Source organism: Engystomops pustulosus, chromosome 7 (assembly GCF_040894005.1).
Source record: "Engystomops pustulosus chromosome 7, aEngPut4.maternal, whole genome shotgun sequence".
NCBI lineage: Eukaryota > Metazoa > Chordata > Amphibia > Anura > Leptodactylidae > Engystomops > Engystomops pustulosus.
Window position 1 is genome coordinate 129,724,721 of NC_092417.1, and position 16,791 is coordinate 129,741,511.

At 46.0% G+C, this 16,791-nt stretch overlaps 1 protein-coding gene across 5 annotated transcripts in view; it reads right to left on the reverse strand.

Annotated features, from left to right (window-relative positions):
• The window catches only part of LOC140070832 (capping protein, Arp2/3 and myosin-I linker protein 3-like), an 813,581-nt gene that overhangs the window by 641,118 nt on the left and 155,672 nt on the right, over nucleotides 1-16,791 (reverse strand). For all 5 annotated transcript variants that reach the window (XR_011848999.1, XR_011848997.1, XR_011848998.1 and 2 more), the window contains exons 6-7: nucleotides 2,034-2,128; nucleotides 624-694 (exon numbers count right to left, since the gene is read on the reverse strand). Coding sequence is in view for 2 of the 5 variants with exons in the window: in XM_072117787.1 (XP_071973888.1) it covers nucleotides 624-694; nucleotides 2,034-2,128 (166 nt within the window). In the remaining 3 variants the exon portion in view is untranslated. The remainder of the gene's footprint in view (nucleotides 1-623; nucleotides 695-2,033; nucleotides 2,129-16,791) is intronic.

The window sequence follows — 16,791 nt, forward strand, 5'->3', positions numbered from 1 at the left end:
TTTTTTTATTTTTTAAACTTTTTTTTTTCCCACTATTTCTTAGACCATCTAGGGTACATTAACCCTAGATGGTCAGATCGCTCCTACCATATACTGCAATACTTCTGTATTGCAATGTATGGCATTTTTGCAGGTCATTCATTACAATGGCTCATTGTAACGAACCTGCAGAAGCCATGTAGCCTCATGTCAAAAGAAAACCCGAGGCTACCATGGCAACCGATCACCGCCCCCAAATGATGTTTGGGGGCGCGGCGAACATAATAAAGATGGCGGCGCCCGTTGAGAGGGTTAATAGCCGCGATCGGTGCAAGCACCGACCGCGGTTATTAGCGGTGGGGGTTTTCTGCAAAATGCAAAAACCCCCACTTTTGTATGAAGAGGACTCAGCCCGTGAACCCTCTTCATACACTCCTTATACCTCTGCGCCGTAGAGCTACGGCGCAGAGCGTTAAGGGGTTAATAAGATTACCGTACATTGGTATGGTAGATTTCCTTTAAAATGTTTCCAAAAACAATTCCTATTGAAAGAACGTCAGACATGCAAATACAGACTACATACTGTAATAATCATACAGTACTGATTATCCAGAATAAAAAAAAATTGTACAAAAAATACATACCCATTGTATCTCTTCTTGTAATATAAAGCCATTGTAATCACACAAAGCAGCATATGTCTCAGAAAAGCCTCCTATAAACAAAAATGAAAATTTAAATGAACATTCAGAAATACAGTGCTGAACAAGACAATACCATGGCTTTAAAGGGAACCCGTCACCACTATTTTCACAAATACAGGTAGTGGCAGGTTCCTATACAGCTCTAGTAACTATCTGACACCCTGCTTGTAGCTAAAAGTAGTTTCCCCTCAGATCCCCATAAAATCAGAGTTATAATCTTGCCTGGTATCTATGCAGCTTTGGAGCGAGTCCAGGGGGCGTGGCCTAATGTCATGTGACCAGGGTGACATCATCAAAAGTCCATAAGCTACTTAATATGAAAACTGTACCCCATGTACATATCTGACCGCATAAAACAATCACAGCAGCCTCCATGGACTTCTACTCCTCTCCATGCAGGCTGCTGTGATTTCATGTAATAAAATATGCTGTGATTTCATGACATATATGCTTTGTGTACAGTTCCTAATGCTACAAAAGCTATAGGACCTGCGATGATGTCACCCTGGTCACATGACATTATAGCAGCATACAGCAATAGGTATGGAGAAAAGCTGCTGGACTCAGCCTGAGGAGGCCACGCCCACCTGGACTCGCTGTAGCCATGCTTAGTTACCAGGTAAAACTATAAAGTTGAATATATGGGAATCTCAGGGGAATAATTTTTAGCTACAAGCAGGGTGCCAGATAGTTACTAGAGCTCTATAGGAACCTGTCACTACCTGTATTTGTGAAAATAGTGGTGACGGGTTCCCTTTAAGATGCAGAGTTTTTAAGTAGGACTGTGGGGTATTATTTCAATATTAGCAACTCTGTTACTATTTAAATTTTACATATCCTGAGTATTAACATCGCAATTCCTCCTTAAACTGGCCTAATTCAATGCATGTGGGGATTTCAATACTATCAATGCTAGTGGGGAAGACTAAGCATAATGGCCCACATTTATCAAGAAATCTACACAAGTATTGTTGCGACTGCACTATGCACGCTACAGCACAATACTATGCACCTAAAGAGGCATTACAGTGCGTATTTGGACCTGCCCCCAATTGTGGCATGTGCACATTAAACTGAGTTAGCCAGAAAAAAACTGCTGCACCCAGCGCATGCACTTTGGGCACCCCCACGGTGCGCCAGATACCTGAAGACCATGCAGTTTGCCTTATTATAAATAAACGTGTGTCACTGTGATGAATAAATAGCTGTGTTTGTCGCCACTGTGGCCAATTGCTCTGCAATACTGATTAACAGTAAATACTAAGTTACAAACTGCTAATATTTTTACATGAAATGTTTTATGGCATTGTTATAAAAATAATTAATAATTACAATAAAATGTTCAATTACCACAAGGTCCTCGATTACTTTGTGTAAAATCTTCTAGATTATCAGTAATGGATGTGAAGTTGGTCTGTAGGTCCGGATTTTTCCTTATCATTTTTCTAATGGAAAAAAGTAGAGTGTTTAGCCTATTGAAACACATTTCACAAGAAGCATTTTGATAACAGCATGCAATGTATTGCTTTTTACCCTCATTACTACTCTTTAACCCGATAATATAGCCAGTTTATAGCTTAAAGAGTTATAACTTTTGAACACTGTTACTTATCAAAGCGATTATGAGATTTTTTTTTCCTCACATGTTAGAAGTTATTTTAGAGTTATGCAAAATCAGCAATTGTATTAAACAAACTGAACAAGTGAATGGGGAAGGAGGGTGGGGGAGGGCAAAGGGTTGGGGACCTTTGGAGTAACCCAATAATGGAGTTTATATGACCGGAAACATGCTTTAAGGTTAGTCATGAATAAGGGTGTTCAAAACCCGAAACGCGTAGACGATTTATGCTCTTGTATCCCATGGACAAATTTATCATTTTTAACGAGATGGAATAAAGTCTTGAAAATTTTATATGGATTCCTGTTGCATCCTTGGAAGCTGGATCGTGTTCGTTGTTTGTTACATTTCTACTCTCCAAGCCGGAGTGATCCTTGCTCGGATGGTTCCAGATGCTATGAAATATATCATCAGGGTGAGCTGACGTTCTTTTTACATGTTTTCGTCTGACCAAGAATGGAGTTAGTACAAGATCAGTAAAGGTGGTCGCTAAAGGTGAGAATGGTAACAAGCATACGTATTGGTGAGCCATGTGATTTAATCAACCAATGATCAAATAACTAACTAAATATACATGATAAATAGATTATACCATCTACATCTACCAATGTCCTTAAGGGGGACAAAGTCAATTTTCATAATATTTTAAATGTCTGGATAATTAATTTTGATGTCACGCGGCTTACAAACCGAATCGGTTTTTCCGCATTTTCAGAATCGACTATTTTGAGGATAATTAAATTTTAAATATTTAACATTAAAAACCTATGTATCAACCCATTTTCAAATCTGCATCTCCCAAACTATCAGAAACAGCTTTTACGAAGATTGTTAACTAGAGATGAGCGAGCACTAAAATGCTCGGGTACTCGTTATTCGAGACAAACTTTTCCCGATGCTCGAGTGCTCGTCTCGAATAACGAGCCCCATTGAAGTCAATGGGAGACTCAAGCATTTTTCAAGGGGACCAAGGCTCTGCACAGGGAAGCTTGGCCAAACACCTGGGAACCTCAGAAAAGGATGGAAACACCACGGAAATGGACAGGAAACAGCAGGGGCAGCATGAGGTGACCGAATGAGGCTAGATAGCATCTAAAACATCCAATAATTGACCCTGACACTATAGGGGACAGCATGCAGAGGCAGCGGCAGCAGTGGCAGGCTAAAGAGTCTCATGGCGACATACCCTAAATGGACTCAGGTTTCACCAAAGGAGGTGAAATGATTTCCTATGTGAACAAAAGGTTGACGGTATATTTAGTCGATAACACAGCATGGTGGCGACATAGTGACCAAGTTCCATAACGTATCTGGTGAAACACCCGAAAAATGAGCCTGACACAGCTCTTTTGATAAGGGGACGACATGTGGAGCGACAGTATGGGGCATTCATATTGCGCTGCTATGATTGCAACTTCAGGTCTCAAGCATGGCGGCGACAGATGGGCCGAGTTCCACTATGTATCTGGTGAAACACCTGAAAATTCTGCCTGACACAGCTCGTTTGATAAGGGGATGATGTGCTGCATATCCTCTCGTGCTCCAGCGTCTGGGGTATAGAGAGTTGAAATGAGACATTGGTGGACGCTGTGGAGGATCGTGGAGGCAAAATGGACAGGAAACAGCAGGGGCTGCATGCATGGATGCCTCTGAGGCTGCCTAATCTTGGGATGGAGCTGGCGGTCCACTGCCAGGCGAGCTTTCGCCTGTCCAAGCCCCTGTCTCTCGGCTCCTCCCCACCCAAAATGGGCCTGGGGGCCATAAGCGTTTACTTTGAAAAAATTATAATTTTCAAAGCAGGCCGGGTCGTTTGAATATTTCACCTAGGAATAATGGAATAGCATAGTGGTTCTATTTATAATTGTTTTTACGGAAATGGTTCCATGATTAAGAGCGACAGTATGGGGCATCCATATTGCGCTGCTATGATTGCAACTTCAGGTCTCCAGCATGGCGGCGACAGATTGGTCGAGTTCCACTATGTATCTGGTGAAACACCTGAAAATTCTGCCTGACACAGCTCGTTTGATAAGGGGACGATGTATGGAGGCAGTGAACTAGTAGTAGATTAAAGGTGCTGCAGTTAAAACTATGTTAGTTGGATCTTGAGATGAAGCTGGCGCTCCGCTGCCAGGCGAGCTTTCGCCAATCCAAGCCCCTGTCTCTAGGCTACTCCCCAAACAGCACTTCTAAGAACCTTTTGTATAAGATCAAGTGTAGTAGCGTTCTTATAAGTTTAGGATATGGCGGGTGAGGGGAATGTAAACAGATGCGCAAGAAGCGCTGAAATAATATTGGTAAATGATAAAAGTTTGCCAGTATATTTTGTGGATTACACAGCAGGGTGGCGACAAAGTTAACAAGTTTGATGTGGAAGCCATGAAAACAACCCAAAATTCTGCCCGACACAGCTCGTTTGATAAGGTGACGATGTATGGAGGCAGCTATATGGACGACTTTTGGAGGCAGCTATGGCGATGACGTGTGGAGGTAGCAATGGAGACAACGTGTGGAGCCAGCTAAAAAGACGACATGTGGAGGCTGCTATGGAGACAATTTAATTTGGATAGTGCCTGTATGTGGCAGTCCAAAAAAGTTTTCAAACCAGAGGAGCAGGTAGGTGGTCCTCCAGAAAAATTAAATAGATTGAGTGCCTGTATGTGGCACTCCCAAAAATTGCTTAAAACAGAGGACCGGGTAGGTGGCCCTCCAGAAAAATTAAATACATAGAGTACTATAGCTAGAGCCAGTTGGCCCTGGCAAAAAATAGCCAGTTTCCTATGCTTTAGTGTACAAAGAGGAGGAGAAGGAGGACAATGAGGAGGAGGAGTGCATACATTATTCAGGTTGAGCTTCTTTCACCTGGTGGAGAATGAAAATCCGGAGAAATCCAGGCTTTATTCATCTTGATAAGCGACAGCCTGTCAGCGCTGTCAGTCGACAGGCGTGTGCGCTTATCGGTGATGATGCCACCAGCTGCAATGAAAACCAGCTCGGACAACACGCTAGCGGCAGGGCAGGCAAGAACCTCCAAGGCGTACAGCGCCAGTTCGTGCCACATGTCCAGCTTTGAAACCCAGCAGTTGTAGGGAGCTGTGTGATCATTTAGGACGATGGTATGGTCAGCTACGTACTCCCTCACCATCTTTCTGTAAAGATCAGCCCTACTCTGCCGAGACTGGGGACAGGTGACAGTGTCTTGCTGGGGTGACATAAAACTGGCAAAGGCCTTGTAAAGCGTACCCCTGCCAGTGCTGGAAAAGCTGCCTGCTCGCCTACTCTTCCTCGCAACTTGTCCCGCAGAAGTACGCCCTCTGCCGCTAGCGCTGTCAGAAGGGAAATACTGTTTCAGCTTGTGCACCAGGGCCTGCTGGTATTCATGCATTCTCACACTCCTTTCCTCTCCAGGGATGAGAGTGGAAAGATTTTGCTTGTACCGTGGGTCCAGGAGAGTGAATACCCAGTAATCGGTGCTGGAATAAATTCTTTGAACGCGAGGGTCACGGGATAGGCAGCCTAGCATGAAATCTGCGCGTCCCAACGCGCAAGAATTCACTCCCCTCACTGGCCTGACTGCCCATTTCCTCCTCCTCCTCCAACTCCTCCTCTTCTGCCCATACACGCTGAACAGTGAAGGACTGAACAATGGTCCCCTCTTCTGTCTCGCCAACATTCTCCTCCTCTTCCTCCTCATCCTCCTCCGATATGCGCTGAGAAACAGACCTAAGGGTGCTTTGGCTATCAACAAGGGAATCTTCTTCCCCCGTCTCTTGTGATGAGCGCAAAGCTTCCGACTTCATGCTGACCAGAGAGTTTTTAAACAGGCCAAGCAGCGGGATGGTGAGGCTGATGATGGCGGCATCGCCACTGACCATCTGTGTTGACTCCTCAAAGTTACTCAGCACCTGACAGATATCAGACATCCACGTCCACTCCTCATTGTAGACTTGAGGAAGCTGACTGACCTGACTACCAGTTCTGGTGGAAGTTGACATCTGGCAGTCTACAATCGCTCTGCGCTGCTGGTAAACTCTGGATAACATGGTTAGTGTTGAATTCCACCTCGTGGGCACGTCGCACAACAGTCGGTGAGCGGGCAGTTGGAGGCGGCGCTGCGCTGCCCTGAGAGTGGCAGTATCTGTGCTGGACTTCCTGAAATGCGCACAGATGAGGCGCACCTTCGTGAGCAAATCAGACAGATTGGGGTATGTCTTGAGGAAACGCTGAACTATGAGATTTAACACATGGGCCAGGCATGGCACATGTGTCAGTCTGCCGAGTTGCAGAGCCGCCACCAGGTTACGGCTGTTGTCACACACAACCATGCCTGGCTTCAGGTTCAGTGGTGCCAGCCACAGATCAGTCTGCGCCGTGATGCCCTGTAATAGCTCTGGGGCGGTGTGCCTTTTATCCCCTAGGCTCAGCAGTTTGAGCACCGCCTGCTGTCGCTTAGCGATGGCACTGCTGCTGTGCCTAGAGCTACCGACTGATGGCGCCATGCCCACGGATGGTAATTCGGAGGAGGTGGAGGAGGGGTGGGGGGAGGAGGAGGAGGCATAGTAGGCCTTTGAGACCTGGACCGAGGTAGGCCCCGCAATCCTCGGCGTCGGCAGTATATGAGCAGCCCCAGGGTCAGACTCGGTCCCAGCCTCCACCAAGTTAACCCAATGTGCCGTCAGCGATATATAGTGGCCCTGCCCGGCAGCACTCGTCCACGTGTCCGTGGTCAGGTGGACCTTGTCAGAAACGGCGTTGGTCAGGGCACGGATGATGTTCTCTGACACGTGCTTGTGCAGGGCTGGGACGGCACATCGGGAAAAGTAGTGGCGGCTGGGGACCGAATACCGAGGGGCGGCCGCCGCCATGAGGTTTCGAAAGGCCTCGGTCTCTACCAGCCTATAGGGCAGCATCTCCAGGCTAAGCAACTTGGAGATGTGGACGTTGAGGGCTTGGGCGTGTGGGTGGGTTGCGCTATACTTCCTATACTATACTCCAGCGTCTGGGGTATGGAGAGCTGAACGCTGGTGGATGCTGTGGAGGATCGTGGAGGCGAAGGTATATAGATGACATATTTGTCGTCTGGAATAAATCAAAACATGAATTTGAGGAATTTGTCACATCACTGAACCACAACAACATAGGATTGCGCTTCACATTTGACATCCATGAGAATGAACTACCCTTCCTTGATGTTCTGATCAAGAAAGATCACCATGGCAAAATCGAAACCACGGTATACAGAAAACCCACTGCTACCAATGCCCTACTTCGATGGGAAAGCAACCACCCTCTCCCCCTTAGGCGTGGCATTCCCAGGGGTCAATATCTTAGATTAAGACGGAACTGTTCTTCCATTCCAGAGTTTAAAAAACAAGCTGCTGACCTCAGGGATTTCTTGAAAAGGGATACCCTGACGGTATATTGAGATCTGCCTACAAGGTGGCATTGCAAAGGGACCGGACGGCACTACTCAATGCACCAAAGGATAAACCCCCAAAAAAACGAACCGATAAGAATGATAACCACGTATAGTGGGGATGCGGGCCCCATCAGACGCATCATAGAAGATCATTGGGCCATACTGAACATGGACCCAGACTTACATGACGTGATAGGCCCCTCCCCACAGCTAACATACAGGAGAGGACGCAGCCTAAGAGACCGTCTAGTGCAGAGTCATTTCATAGCACCAGAACAGGAAACGTGGCTGAGCTCTGACATCAAGGGCAACTACAAATGTAGTGGCTGCGTAGCCTGTCCTGTAATGCACACATGTAAGAGCTTCACAGCCAGTGTGACAGGTAGAACATATGATATTCGGTCCTTCATCAACTGTAGAACACGAGGTGTTATATACAGAGCAGTGTGCACTTTTTTGAATTTGGCTAGAATATATAGGTAAAACAAAACTTGAACTCAGACGAAGAATTGGGGCTCACATGGGCGACATCACCCACAACAGGGACACTCCAGTGGCCAGACATATGAATACATGCCATGCAGGGAACATCAACCACATCAAATTCATGGGGATAGATGTGGTGACCCCAAATCAAAGAGGGGGAGACTGGGATCGCGCTATTTTGCAGAGAGAGACCAAGTGGATATTTAGATGTGATACAGTAGCTCCTAAAGGCCTAAATGAGAATCTATCATATGCACCCTTCATCTAAATAGAGGGCCAACATACACAGCCATCTATATGTGATAGAATTCCTGTGCCATGTATTAGTAACGCTGCGCCTTAATAATAAAAATCTAATGGTTCAGACCAACACTACGACTTAGAGAGGGAAATAATGGAATATGGTAAACAGTATACAGAGTTTTGTCCTACTTTGATCAACCTTGAAACAACTTTTACAGAGTGTCACAAATTAGTCCCACTAGCCATTGAATGCAACTACCTATGTAAATCCGAGCACTATGTAACGAATGCCGTTCACAGCCTGATAGAGATGAGCGAACATACTCGTCCGAGCTCGATGCTCGGTCGAGCATTAGCGTACTCGAAACTGCTCGTTGCTCGGACGAATACTTCGCCCGCTCGAGAAAATGGCAGCTCCCGCCGTTTTGCTTTTTGGCGGCCAGAAACAGAGCCAATCACAAGCCAGGAGACTCTGCACTCCACCCAGCATGACGTGGTACCCTTACACGTCGATAGCAGTGGTTGGCTGGCCAGATCAGGTGACCCTGGGATAGACTAGCCCCTGCCTGCGCTGCTCGGATCATTCTGTGTCTGGATGCCGCTAGGGAGAGAGCTGCTGCTGGTCAGGGAAAGCGTTAGGGTGTTCTATTAGCTTACTGTTAGGCAGGAGTGATTCTCCAAGAACCCAACAGCCCTTCTTAGGGCTACAATAACGTTATACGTTTTTTTTTTTATTTGCAGCTAGTACCTTATTGTGAGGAATTTGCAGGGGGACTTGCTACCGTTGTGTTTAGCTCTTAGTGACACACATATCCACCTCAAACACCAAAGTGGGAAAATTTATTAGGGGTTTGATTTCAATTAGGCACAGTCTGCCATTTACTTTTTATTTTACGTTTATTTTTTTAATAACTCAGTGTCATCTCATCTTGCATAGTAGTGTGCTTTCATACTTGGCTAGAAAATAGCCATAGGAGAATCCAAACGGCTTACTTACGCCTACAGTAGCGTTATATATATTTGATTTCTGGTTGATCTGCTGGTGGCTGTACTTGCTGCAGTGCATCTACTAGCAAATTGTGAGCAATTTGTAGTGAGACTTGCGACCGCTGTGTTTTGCGCTTAGTGACGCACATATCCATCGCAAAGACAGAAGTGGGAAAATTTATTAGGGGTTGGATTTCAATTAGGCACAGTCTGCCATTTCCTTTTTTATTTTACGTTTATTTTTTTAATAACTCAGCGTCATCTCATCTGGCATAGTAGTGTGCTTTCATACTTGGCTAGAAAATAGCCATAGGAGAATCCAAACGGCTTACTTACGCCTACAGTAGCGTTATATATATTTGATTTCTGGTTGATCTGCTGGTGGCTGTACTTGCTGCAGTGCATCTACTAGCAAATTGTGAGCAATTTGTAGTGAGACTTGCGACCACTGTGTTTTGCGCTTAGTGACGCACATATCCATCGCAAAGACCGAAGTGGGAAAATTTATTAGGGGTTGGATTTCAATTAGGCACAGTCTGCCATTTCCTTTTTTATTTTACGTTTATTTTTTTAATAACTCAGCGTCATCTCATCTGGCATAGTAGTGTGCTTTCATACTTGGCTAGAAAATAGCCATAGGAGAATCCAAACGGCTTACTTACGCCTACAGTAGCGTTATATATATTTGATTTCTGGTTGATCTGCTGGTGGCTGTACTTGCTGCAGTGCATCTACTAGCAAATTGTGAGCAATTTGTAGTGAGACTTGCAACCACTGTGTTTTGCGCTTAGTGACGCACATATCCATCGCAAAGACCGAAGTGGGAAAATTTATTAGGGGTTGGATTTCAATTAGGCACAGTCTGCCATTTCCTTTTTTATTTTACGTTTATTTTTTTAATAACTCAGCGTCATCTCATCTGGCATAGTAGTGTGCTTTCATACTTGGCTAGAAAATAGCCATAGGAGAATCCAAACGGCTTACTTACGCCTACAGTAGCGTTATATATATTTGATTTCTGGTTGATCTGCTGGTGGCTGTACTTGCTGCAGTGCATCTACTAGCAAATTGTGAGCAATTTGTAGTGAGACTTGCGACCGCTGTGTTTTGCGCTTAGTGACGCACATATCCATCGCAAAGACCGAAGTGGGAAAATTTATTAGGGGTTGGATTTCAATTAGGCACAGTCTGCCATTTCCTTTTTTATTTTACGTTTATTTTTTTAATAACTCAGCGTCATCTCATCTGGCATAGCAGTGTGCTTTCATACTTGGCTAGAAAATAGCCATAGCAATAGGATAGCATCGTTTGGTTTTAAAAACTAAAAAACACAAAAAAAAACAAACACAAAAAAAAGTTAAAAAAAAATTAAAGTTATAACTCTCATTTTCAAAATGTTTAACCCGAGGGCTAGGGGTAGAGGACGAGGGCGGGGACGTGGGCGTCCAACTACTGCAGGGGTCAGAGGCCGTGGTCCTGGGCGGGGTGAGACACCACCTGCTTATGAGGGAGCAGGGGAACGCCGCAGAGCTACACTCCCTAGGTTCATGTCTGAAGTTACTGGGACTCGTGGTAGAGCACTGTTGAGGCCAGAACAGTGCGAACAGGTGATGTCGTGGATTGCCGACAATGCTTCGAGCAATTTGTCCACCAGTCAGTCTTCCACGCAGTCCACCCATGTCACCGAAATCGCCACTCTTCCAGCTCCTGCACCTCAGCCTCCTCCCCCCCAGTCTGCCCCCTCCCAGGAAAATTTGGCATTTGAACCGTCATACTCTGAGGAACTGTTTTCTGGACCCTTCCCACACTCACAAACCACTTGTCCGGTTGCTGCTGAGCAATTTTCCGATGCCCAGGTTTTCCACCAGTCACAGTCTGTGGGTGATGATGACCTTCTTGACGTAGTGGAAGAAGTGTGTAAAGAGGTGTCCGACGATGAGGAGACACGGTTGTCAGACAGTGGGGAAGTTTTTGTCAGGGCAGGAAGTCCGAGGGGGGAGCAGACTGAGGGATCGGAGGATGATGAGGTGACAGACCCAAGCTGGGTTGATAGGCCGGGTGAACACAGTGCTTCTGAGACGGAGGAGAGTCCTCGACCAGAACAGGTTGGAAAAGGCAGTGGTGGGGCCAGAAGGAGAGGCAGGGCCAGAGCTGGTGCATCAGTGCCAAATGTGTCAACTAGTGAAGTTCCCGTGGCGAGGGCTAGATTTTCCGAAGTCTGGAGGTTCTTTAAGGAAACACCGGATGACCGACGGACTGTGGTGTGCAACATTTGCCAAACCAGGATCAGCAGGGGTTCCACCACTACTAGCTTAACTACCACCAGTATGCGCAGGCATATGAATGCTAAACACCCCACTCAGTGGCAACAAGCCCATTCACCTCCGGCCGTGCACACCACTGCTCCTTCCCCTGTGTCAGCTGATAGTCAGCCCCCTGCCCAGGACCCTGCCACAAAAACCCCATCGTCGCCTCCACGATCCTCCACAGCATCCACCAGCGTTCAGCTCTCCATACCCCAGACGCTGGAGCGGAAACGCAAATATAGTGCAACCCACCCGCACGCCCAAGCCCTTAATGTCCACATCTCCAGCTTGCTTAGCCTGGAGATGCTGCCCTATAGGCTAGTAGAGACCGAGGCCTTTCGCAACCTCATGGGGGCGGCCGCCCCTCGGTATTCGGTCCCCAGCCGCCACCCATTGGTTTGAAGCCTGAGTCCATTTAGGGTATGTCGCCATGCCACTCTCTAGCCTGCCGCTGCTGCTGCTGCCTCTGCATGCCGTCCCCTATAGTGTCAGGGTCAATTATTGGATGTTTTAGATGCTATCTAGCTTCATTCTGTCACTCTGTCATGGCCATGCTGTTGCCCATAGTTTTGGCATAATGGTGCGATTAAGCAGCCTCAGAGGCATCCATGCATGCTGCCCCTGCTGTTTCCTGTCCATTTCCGTGGTGTTTCCATCCTTTTCTGAGGTTCCCAGGTGTTTGGCCAAGCTTCCCTGTGCAGAGCCTTGGTCCCCTTGAAAAATGCTCGAGTCTCCCATTGACTTCAATGGGGCTCGTTATTCGAGACGAGCACTCGAGCATCGGGAAAAGTTCGTCTCGAATAACGAGTACCCGAGCATTTTAGTGCTCGCTCATCTCTACAGCCTGATAACTGCAAAATGTTGGAGAAATCTGAATGCAAACGGCATTAAGATTCTCGGACACATAGAGGCTATGTAGGTGACTTCTGCAGGGTTATACACATGCGGCCACTGCTGCGCCTAGTAAACAAACCCCTGCAAACTAGGCGACTGGGTACTTGAGTCCTTTTGTTGCCATGGCAACGTCAGCTGTTCCAGTCTCACCTAGAACCAAACTGACGTGTCTCCATGTACATAGCAACCGGTGACGTGTGATGAGACGTCACCGGAAGTGACGCATCGGAACTATCGCTACACCGGAAGTGGTAAGCCGGCGTCCTCTGTGACATGGAGACACGTGCAGGAAGGAGTCCTCAGCATGCGGGTAAGCGCAACGGCACCCTATGATGAGGTTCCTAGTATATTTCAGCCCCCACACATCTCAAGTGTTAACATCACAGCTGGGATGTGATGACTGTCCACCCAATCGGGTAGCAGTCTGATAATTGGTCACATGGACCAACACCCTTTAAAAACTCATGCAGGTTGTGTTTGAAGGGCTGCTACAGGAGTGGGGTGTACCACTGTCTCACCCACATATACTGACCACTGTTGGCGGACCTGCAGCCACCTACCATTTCCATTCCCCTGATGAAGGTTCCACGACGAGTGGCACTGGAAACGCGTCAGGAAGACTTGATATTGGATGTATAGGGCTAACTAGGGTTACTCCTAACCTGTAGGGACAGCTTGGGACCGTCCTTGTTAGGGCGGGAGCAACATTGGGACGATAAGGGTGATCAAACACAGGGCACAATAGGGGCAGTGCAGTCATCATTATCCTGACCTAGAAGAGCCCGTGACGGATCATCCTCGCTTCTCCCACCATGACAACGAGATGGGTGAGATCTATGCCTTTTCTAACGTGCACTGGTTTAGATAGTAGAGTCACCATATGTTAAAACCCTTCCTATATCATTTGACAATCCCTACAGGTCCCCCTTGCTCTATACTCACACAATTGACATACAACCTAAGAGATCAGTGAGACATTCCTGGTGGTTGAAAGTACACATTGTTTTAAATTGTTATACTATTAAAAGTTATATTTTAACCCATACACACAGATACACAGCATATATACAAACATATTTACAGCATATATACAAACATATTTACAGCATACGTATTCATATACACAGCATAATATACACAGAATATATACACAGTTAAACACAGCACATATACACACATATATACAGAATATATACATAGATATACACACATACACAGCACATATACACAGATATACACAGCACATATACACACATATACACAGCACATATACACAGATATACACAGCACATATACACAGATATACACAGCATATATACACAGATATACAAAGCATAAATACAGATAAACATAGATATACACATATATACACAAATATACACAGACATGAATTTACATAAGTAGTATTTATACTTACCCACCTTCAGCTGGATGTTGCCTCGGTCGGGAAGTGCTGAGGGGTAGGTCAGGACGGAGACAGGGTAGGCGAGGACGGCCAGGCCTGTGAGGAGCGCGGACCAGGATAAACATGAGGCGCGCGGTCCGGGTCACATATGAGCTAAGCTGGGAAGGGCGAGGTGGGCGGAGCAGGGCGAGGTGGGTGGAGCCAGCCAAGCTCCACTAGCAGCAGTCAGTAGACTCTGCTACTGAGTAGAGGGACGGACCGGGAGTGAATGGGAAGCCGAATTATACTTTGTTAATGATATGCCCCCCGGGCATGTCCCACTACCTCTTCACCCTACTTATATGCGGCCTGCAGTCAGGGGAGGTAGTTGGACGGGCCTGGGCACACATCATTAAGAAAGTATAATTCATCTGTCCAGTCCGGGCCCGGAGAGGAGCTCAGTAAATCAGCATTGACTTCCTGCCAGAACAAGGAAGCAACTTAGATTATACTGTGTCTGAATCCCCGTCCACTGCGGGTTCCCCCTGCTACGGCTGTTGTCAGCTCGGGGCCCGAGTGTGTGTGTAACTTGGTGTCGGGACTTGGGGCCCACCGGAGAAATCTGACGCTGTATTCTACTATCTAGCCAGGGAATAATTTTGAAACAGGAGAATAAAGAGGAGTTGGGTGACACCAAGAGGAGCTCACAGGCATCACTAGAGCATGGCTGGGGAGATACAGAATAGGAGGAGGCACCTCCCACCGAGGACAGTTTGTCCTTGCCTCTGGGCAGCCTGGTCCACATTAGCTACTATTTGCTCCAGTACCTGCGCATTAACACCCTATGACAAGTGTGCTGTGAGAGCGCGTGTTCAGCACCCCCACTGGTGTCATTGCAGACAATAGGGTTGACCTCTCTAGAGCCAACGTGGACATCCTAATGTTCATTAAGATGAACCAGACATGGATACCACACAACTTTGTTTTTCCAGTGTCAACTTCTAAATTTCAATTCCACAGTCCCAGAACTTCAATTTTAAATGCATTGAATGGACTGGTGTTTCGTTTTCCATGGCCATTTAAATCCTCTATGTAAATAACTGGGTCTGGACACCCAGAGTGACTATAAATCGCTGTGACAATTTTTTTCAATTTTTTATAATTATTATATATTTGTTTATTTACTTAGATACTTATTTACTTTTGTATGTTATGGTATTATTTTAACCCCTTCTGCACCTGGGCGCAATAATAAGTGCTTGTGGGAAGATACTTCCTGCACCTGGACGTGCTATTACTTCCAGCTTCTAGCATTGTGTCACAAGCAGAGTCGGTGCCAGAAGCAGTGGGTGTCAAACTACTGTATGTAGAGCCACATGTCATTTAACCCATTGCAAATGTTTAATTTACTGCCCAAAATGAATGTTTTGTCCAAAAATATTAAAATTTTTAGACCTCACCTATAAAACACTTAAAGGGTTAATAAACTTCTCGAAAGTGCTATTTCTTATGTGGTGTAGTTTCCATAATGGTGTAACTTATGAATCTTGCTATTATTTAGTGTTTTTAAAGTCAATTGAAAGCTGAGCAGGTCCCTCTAAATACAGGTTTTGTTGATATTCCAAAAAATTTCAAAAATGGTACCCAAATTCTAAGCCTCATAACATTCAAGTAAAATAAGTGAATTCAATAAAAAAAAAACATGCCAACATAAAGCAGACATTGGAAATGTAAGTTATGAATTAATTTGGGTGCTATGATTTTCTGCTTTAAAAGTAGAAAATTTAGAAATTTGAAAATGGAGAATCTTTTTACTAAGTAATTTGAGAGAAAACAATCCAAAGCTATAACCACTTATAGTGACACCAGAGGCGTAACAACCGCTACCGCTGCTACAGGCCCACACTGCATAGGTGCCTGGGACGGAAGGCAGTACCAAAATTTATTAAGGCTGTTCTCCTGGGCCCATCCCTCTTTGCACCCCCACTTCCAACCCATCTCTGTTTGTGCATTGTGCACATTCCTGCCACTTGGGTTGATTGCGGAGATAGCCGTCCACCCGGTGCAACACACCTTCTAGCAGCCTGGTGCACCTCGTCCTGCATGCATCCCGATATAGCGCATGCCTTTTAATTTTATTATTCGTTTTCCAGCTTTGAAAGCGGTTTTCTTTGTTGCTGGAATTGTAAGCAGCTGTGTTCACATGGGAAAACAGCGGCTTACACTTCAGAAATGAAGCAAAATGCATGGAAAGGCCTGCGTTTTATTAAATCCCTTCAGAGGGCCGCATTGAGAAATCTTCCCAGCATCTCCCGGTTATGCCCCTGAGTGACACAGGGCAGATTTGAAATGGTGCTGTGCCCTTGAGGCATAAAATCCAACATGATAAACCAGGGCCACTTACTCACAAGATCCATGAGCCATGACTGTGGTAATCTTATTATATTTGTTATCCATTGCTGGAGAGCTCTGGGGGCTTTACCAGAGCCCTTAAGTGCTGCAGTTTCACAGGCTGTTATAATGAGCAGAGCATGTCTCACCCAACCCCTTGCTCTCTCCCTCCACCCTCTGCCTGTGTAATCTAGTAGCAGCAGGATGTGCAGGGGGAGGCAAGACCTGCTCTGCTTATTGTAACAGCCTGTGAAACCATAGTACTGAGGAACCAGACTCCTACAGGCTCAAAAGCATAATTATAGAAGTTGGTTTTAGGAGGAAGGAGGCTATGGATAACAAATATAAGACTAACACAGACAGAGTGCCTGGATCTATGA